At 42.2% G+C, this 7,584-nt stretch overlaps 1 protein-coding gene across 1 annotated transcript; it reads left to right on the top strand.

The window, feature by feature from the left end:
- The first annotated feature begins 5,869 nt into the window (after positions 1–5,869).
- Positions 5,870–7,584, top strand: LOC145418067 (uncharacterized). Its single transcript, XM_080286600.1, has 2 exons — positions 5,870–6,059; positions 6,414–7,584. The coding sequence occupies exons 1-2, from the start codon at positions 5,974–5,976 to the stop codon at positions 7,582–7,584; spliced, it is 1,257 nt and encodes a 418-aa protein (XP_080142726.1). The 5' UTR covers positions 5,870–5,973.

The following is a 7,584-nucleotide window of genomic DNA, read 5'->3' as shown; positions in this document are numbered from 1 at the left end:
AGTGACTTCATAACTTCCATACTCACCTCCCTGTTTCTCATCACTGCTTTCAGTGAACCAACAACCTTCCCTCCCTGCTGTACCCTTTCACACACTTCATCCCCCAAAGTTCCATCCTTACTCATCAAACTACCCAAGTACTTGAATGCACTCACATTCTCCATATCCTCACCATCCAACCGAGCCGTGCATGCTGTGACTTCATTCCTCTCAAACACCATAACTTTACTCTTGTTTACATTAACTTTCAGATTCCTCTTCCTACACACTCTCCCAGATTCATTCACCAAACCTTGCAACTCCCATTCATCTTCACTCAACAATACTCTATCATCAGCAAACAACACTGGAATTTTCCAAATCTCACCCTCATTCATTAGAGCCACCCCCACATCCACTGCCCTACCTTGCACTTCCTTTACAACCCCATCCATGTATATATTAAACAGCCATGGAGACATCACACAAGTTTCAGTCCCACATTGAGATCAAAGAACTCACTCAGCTCACCATGCACTCGCACCGTAGCCCTAGCTTCTTCGTATATACTTTTCACAGCACTCAACAATTTCCCCTTCACTCCATATATTCTCAATACCTTCGACATACCTTGTCAATCTATTCTGTCATAAGCTTTCTCCAAGTCCGTGAAGGCAGCATACACTTTCTTTCCCTTCTCTAGATACTTCTCCACTAAACGTCTTAGAACATATGTCTGATCTACACACCCTTTTCCTTTCCTAAATCCCCCTTGTTCTTCTCCAACTAGTTCCTCTGTTATATGCCTAACCGTCAATGAGTATTCTACCATATATTTTTCCAGTCACGCTAAGAAGGCAAATACCCCTATGGTTACCACATACTTCTCTCTCCCCTTTTCCTTTGTATAAAGGAATAATTATACCTGATTTCCAGTCCTCTGGAACCCTTCCCTCTTCCCAAGCCAATCTACACAACTTCCATATCCACTCCTCTACAATCTCTCCTCCATACCTCAGCATTTCACCACACACTTCATCAGTTTCTTGGGCCTTTCCCATCTTGATCTTCATTGCTTCCACTATTTCCGCCCTACTGATCTCTTCCTCCCTCCTCTCATCTCTCTTTCTCCCAACCATTCCCCTGCCATTTATACTCACACTGCTCTCACTCTCTACATTCAGCAAATCCTCAAAGTGCTCCTTCCATCTCCTCAATTTCTCTCTCTTCTCCACCAACAATCTATTGTTCCTATCTTTCACTCCCCTACTATTATCCCTTTCACACTGCATTACTTTCTTTACCTCCTTCCAAAACAATTTCTTACTCTCCCTCCATTTCACACTCAGATTCCTCCCAAACTCTTCATTTTCTTTCTTATTACTCTCCTTCACCAATCTCTTCACCTCCCTTCTCCTGCTCACACATACCTCTTTCTTCTCTCTCTCATTGTCTCCCCTACCTCTACACACTAGCTGTTCGCTATATGCCTTCTTCTTTTGTTCCACAGCTCGTTGCACCTCATCATTCCACCATGCTGTCCCTTGCACACCCCTACATCTCCTCCTTACTCCACAAACCACCTCACATTCTGCACTTATCTCTTCCGTGCATATCTTACATACGTCTTCCACCCCTTCCATCTGCTCTAACTCATATCTTCCCAATCTTTCTTCCATTATGCTCTTATACTCCACCATTTTCTCACTGTTTTGCAATTTCTCCACTCTTCTCACAGGAGCTGTTTCTTCCTGTCTTCCCCTTAGTCTCTTCAGCCATTTTCTTTGCAGCCTTACCTTGGCCATCACTAAGTGATGGTCCGAGATTCCATTCCCCCACCCTCTCCACACTCTTGCATCCACCACTTGGTTTCAAGTTGGAAAAAAAAACAAGTATTTAAGTAAAGGAAATCACTTAGCTATGTAATATTTACACTAATACCAGCATTATAACCAGTTGGTGACTGAGGAGTTGAACTGTAACAAGGAAGGTTTGGAGTCAGCAGGTCCAGTGTTTGGCTTGTGGTCTTTGATTGATAATGCTGCTGTAGCAGGGGAACTGGCAGGATGCAGTTGGGGAAGATAGTGGGTGTGTGGGTTCACTGCTGAAATGTTGAAGGCCTCAGGAGGTATAGGAGTGGGTTTTGTTTTTGATTTGATAAATTTGGTTATATAAGGGTGTATTGTCTCACACGACTGGCTGATGAGTGTAATTGTAAATGCATATCAGGAGAAGGGCAATGTCCTGGAAAGAGGAAATTACAGTATGTACACATAACATTTTTGGACCAGATAATGAAGGTAATGGAGAGAGTTCTAGAAGGTATGATAAGGGAAAGAATGAATACTGATGAGATGCAGTTTGAGTTAATGCCAGACAAGGGGACCACTGATAACATATTCATTGCCCAACGGGTTCACAAAACAAATAGCAACTGTACTGTGCTTTGTTTTTGTTGGTTTGGAGATGGCCTTTGATGGAGTCCATAGGGAGCTAGTGAAGTGGGCAGTGAGAAGGCTTGGGATTGAAGAGTGGCCGATCAAAGTGGTTATGGCTTTGTAAGTGGGTCTTCGCACCTAGGTGAGAGTAAATGGAGATTTAAGTGATGAAGTTTCTGTGAATGTTGGCATGCATCAGGGATCAGTTTTGAGTCTCTTATTGTTTGTCATGGTGCTTGAAGCTCTCTCATGTGACTTCAAAAATAGACCTCTGTGGAAGATGTTGTATGCTGATGACATGATGACTGCAGAAAATGAAAGGGAGGCAGAGGAAAGATTTAGGAAATGGAGAGACAGAATGGGGCACAAAGGCTTGAGAGTAATTGCAGCAGATAAAACAAAAGTGATGATAACTAGAGCTTGTGGCAGTATTGGCAAAGCAAAGGGAATGTGGCCATGTGCAGTTTGCCATAAGGATATAGGATGTAACTGCATCTTGTGCAGTGTCTGTGATAAGTTGGTGCATATGAGATGAAATGGTATTAGAGGTAGACTATGAAATAATGCTGATTTTGTGTGTGTGGTGTGGTGAGGAAAGTACATAGAGGTTGTCAGGCATAAAAGGATTAATTTTCATGGAGAGTCTCTGAGTGCGAGGAGTTTTGTTGTTTGGGGGATGTGTTGTGTGCTGGAGGTGGGGCTGGAGCTAGCTTTGTAGCTTGAGTAAGAAGTGACTGGAGAATTTCAGAGACCTGTTTCTTCTAACACTGAGGGGGCTCTGTGCTAAGGGATCTTTGTATGCAGCATGTGCTAAGGGTGTAATGCTGTATGACAGTGAGACCTAGGCAGTAAAGGAAGAGGATATTCATAGGCTGAAACAAACAGAAATGACAATTAGATGGCTGTGTAGTACATCCTTGAATGCTAAACCTGGGGGGGTTAGGAATGTGATTGAAGAGTTGAAAGGAAAGATGGGACTTGAATGTAGTGGTGTTGTGATGAGGAGGGGTTGACTGGGATGATTTGGATGTGTTGAGAGGATGGAATACAATTTGGATGCGAAGGTGAGAAGTGTGAACATCAAGGGTTGGGTTGCAAGAGGCAGACCAAAAATGACCTTGGTCAAGATCATAGAATGTGATCCTAGGGATAAAGGACTGAACAGGATTGCTGCCAGAGATCGAGCGGTAAGAAGAGCCACCATTAAGTGACCAAGGCCAATGCATGCAAGCATGTTGGAGCTTTTATACTGTAAATTATATGAGTCTGCCAGGAAAGGGAGAGGGAGCTCATGTGTACAGCACTTGTCCATCTGTACATTTGTCTATAATTTCATCAAATGTAACCATCAGATGTCATTACTGTGTTATATACATGGCCATAAGTACTTTAATCGGCCACTCCTCGGTCCCAAGCTTTCTCATTGTTCACTTCATCACCTCCCTAGGGACTCTGTTAACCCCACGTCCCGAGCTATTTCGCACCTCTGACACTCCCCAATCCTGAGGTATTTTCGATTTTTTTTTTTTTTTTGCTAAAACCTCCGGTTTTGGTGAGAAACATCGTAATTTCATAGAGAAATCACTCACCTGAGGTTTAAAATACTTGATCCAGGTAGCAGTACCTCCTTACCTTACTGGGTTTTCTAGCAGGCTGGCACCAAAGAAAACGAGTTCTATGAGAGGGTAACTATTTCACACCACTCATAAACGGTATTTATTTATTTACTTGGTATGAATTTATATGTAGTATGAGAGTATATTGGTTTTCACACAGTAATATAGGCATTATAAGCATTGTTTCACTCACTAACTCATCACCATACCTGACCTTTTTTTGCCACATTACCTGATCATCATTTCTGACTGTTTCTTCCTCTAATGCTATGTAAACTTTGTCCTCCACATTGTCATCGATTGGGGAATCACTCTGGCCCTGAGTATCTTTATTGGTCAGGTCACTGGTAACAGGTGAATTGCCGAGACAATGGCATGTGGGGGGAGGGGGGAGAGATTATGCGGTGTGAGGCAATTGTCCCTGCTTGGCATCTTGTAGAGGAATAGAGGAAGGTGTCCTGTGTATATGTACAAAAAATCACGCGCGAAAATTGAAAATTGTGCAAATTATGAACCTTGCAATTGCGCAACGCACCAGTACGTCGTCGGGACTGGCAAATGCAAAATGTTGCAACGTACCCATACGTCTACGGGACGTCTCGGGTTAAAGGCCCTCTACAAATCAACAAAAATAAACTACTGAACAGTGATCCCTTGGTTATTGCACACTTGGTTATAGCAGTTTTCATTATCACTGCATGATGAAAATCTGCACTCCAGCCATTATTGCGCATTTTTGGCTAGGAAAAAAAAACTTGTTAGCGCACACCTGAACTAGTTTCTGCCAGCAGTGATGGTGCAGTATTTTTTTTTTTTTCTTAATGGCTTTGAGGGATTTAAAGATGATGCTCTTCTTGAGGAGTTAATTCCAGATGGGGAGACCACTCTCTCTCCTCTGCCCTAGCCTCAGAACCCCATTCCTCAAGCCCATCTTGAGCCTCTCTGTGGTACATGTTTCTTCCTTACTGTGTCCTTTTCATCACTATTAACCTAACCATGCCTATGTGTGTTTCTGACACTTACCACAACAGTACTATATGTATTTAGTGGGTATACGCTGTTGTGAAAGGGAAAATTTTGGCGTGTGAGCTGGGTTTCAAGTACCAGTTAGGATAAATCCCATAGGTTCTGTGCTTTATTTATTGTGCAGTTTTGTTTATCATGCACTAAGCTGAGTACCAATTATGTGCAATAACCAAGGGATCACTGTACAGCTTCCTTTTCTTTCCCATAAACTGAAAAATGCAGCATATCATTAATATCTGGTGCTAAACTTTGCAGGGCGGGGGGGACAAACCTCCCTGCCCCCCATAGTTATACCACTGCTCATGATATGGCAACACAGGATTAATAATAGGTGGATAAAAGTCCCAGGACAGAATCCAGTTTCCTTCCCTTGTGGATTTGGCTTTCCATGGGTGATTGCAATGTATATCATGGGTGCTAGATCACCACATACTTTGTCATTACAACATATATCCCTTACTTAAGGGATTATAAAACAGTAACAGCTAATCCTACTTTACCCTTTTCAAGGTGTAGGGGCCTAAAGCTAGGATTCTGTAATTTACTGTATTTAAGGGTAGATGACTAGCCTTCTTCCTTTGGTGGCTGAAATACTTCCAGTTACCTCTTTGGGACCAAACTTATGGAAGGTCATCACGCTGACTGATGCTATCTGACCACTGGACCACGAAGTGCCATCTACTTACCCCCAAAAATAGCTTTAAAAAAGATGAAGAACGTAAAGGCAGAAGGTGATGAGGTATATGTGGAAATGATGCAAGGTAGTTCAGGAAGTGTTCCAACATAGGGAAAACAGTGCATATACTCATACTGATTTCATTTTCAGGTGAATCGAGATACCCAGTAAATGCTGAGGCTGCATGCTGCACAGTAGTATGCAATATTAGTTTATAGTGCAAATGTGACTGGCCAGGATGGAGCTATCAGTTGATAACCCACGCACCATAATAAATGGCAGAAAGACTATCTTGTATGGTCAAACACCAAAAGCGATACGCGAGTAAGTGTTGTTGGTTGCAGTATTTCTCACTTTCAAGGGCTGTTTTGTAAAATTTTAAAGTTTATAATATTTTAATTGTGAAACATCAAATCCATTCTGAACTATAATACAATGTCCTAATTACATATTGAAAATGCATTCCGAAATATCACAACTTTCTCCAAATAAATAGTGTTGTAAATTAGGGGGAACTGGCAGATCACCTAAACAGTTAGCAGTGGAATTTTAACTTGCATTTTTTTTTTTTATTACTGTGGATAGCAAATAAGAATTTCAAACAAGATCATAAATAACAAGGGATTTCTTTACAGAATGTAATATGTTTCACATTGTAAGTTCCTGGTGCCCTTTCAGGAAGCAGCTGTGTTCCATGGCTGAAGCTGCTGGTGTCAGTGTGACTGATTTTGCTAAGCAGATACTGGGCAGCAGTACATGGGACAACTTTTGTTTGCTTCAGGATTACCACACTGCCCAGTCCACACACCTCGCCCAGCTCTTTGAACAACTAAGTCTTCAGGCCACATCTCAACCTCATTGCAGTTCAAGGGTCATGACTGCATGTGATGAATCTGAGGCTGGTGAATGGCAGGGTGAAGGAACTAGTGGACTGAGTGACTGTGACCAAGAAAGAAATGAAAGTGAAAACCAAGGAGTAAAAAATCGTGTAACTCAGACTAGGAAAGGCAAAAAAAGGGACAGACAGGATGCCTATCATAAACAGAGTATAGACAGCAGTATCAAAGGAAACAGTGGTGCACCAGAGTTGACTGATATTAACCATCAAGGAATAAGTTATCAAGAGGGATTCCACCAACAAACAGTGAACCTGAATCACCAGTCACATTCCACAACCTCTTCTGATCCATTTCACCATGCTGTTTCACCTAACTGGCCTCTTACTGCCAATCTCCCTTCACAGTCACCACCTTCACCACAGCATCAACCTGACAAGGACAAGGACATTGTGAGCTCTCAAGGTGGCAGTGGTCGAGATGAAGGGGTCACCAGTTTAAACAGTGCATCAGTAATAAGCAACCCTCCAAAGCACAAGTTGAGTCAGAGATTACCTTCAGACAGTCATACCCAACAACAGCCATCCTTGTCATCTGGAGGCTATCACTTGTCGTCTCTGATTTACAACCCTGACTGCAACTCTAGACAAGATGACAATAGTTTCTTGGCAGGGCTCCTCTTTGGTGAAAGTAAGCAGGACACATGCACAAGCTATGTAGAAAGAAGAGAAGGAACATGTATGATGAACACCAAAGAAAGTATGAAAATGAATGAGAGCACCATTATTTGTTTCAAGAAAAGCAAGAGAAAATTGAGTGACACAATCCCCAAGACTATGGAAAGTGAGACCTATAACCTAGTACTTGAGACATTACTGTTTGGTGAAGAATCTACTACAGTTACATCTCAAAGTGATGAGAACAAGGAAGAACACAGATCACCACCTGCTCTTCCTACACAACAGTCCTCTCCATCTGATTATTCCAGTCATCCACTAAGCTCCCTATTTTAA

This window comes from Coenobita brevimanus, chromosome 112 (genome assembly GCF_032717465.1).
Source record: "Coenobita brevimanus isolate Jiangsu-jjx chromosome 112, ASM3271746v2, whole genome shotgun sequence".
NCBI classification, from domain to species: Eukaryota; Metazoa; Arthropoda; class Malacostraca; order Decapoda; family Coenobitidae; genus Coenobita; species Coenobita brevimanus.
The sequence above is the reverse complement of the archived record's forward strand: the minus strand, read 5'-3'. Positions and strand labels throughout refer to the sequence as shown.

Excerpts from the sequence above, each read along its gene's own strand:
- LOC145418067 (XM_080286600.1), top strand. The coding sequence starts at position 5,974 with ATGGAGCTATCAGTTGATAACCCACGCACCATAATAAATGGCAGAAAG. Across the intron at positions 6,060-6,413 it reads ACACCAAAAGCGATACGCGA|GAAGCAGCTGTGTTCCATGG; the intron begins GTAAGTGTTGTT and ends GTGCCCTTTCAG.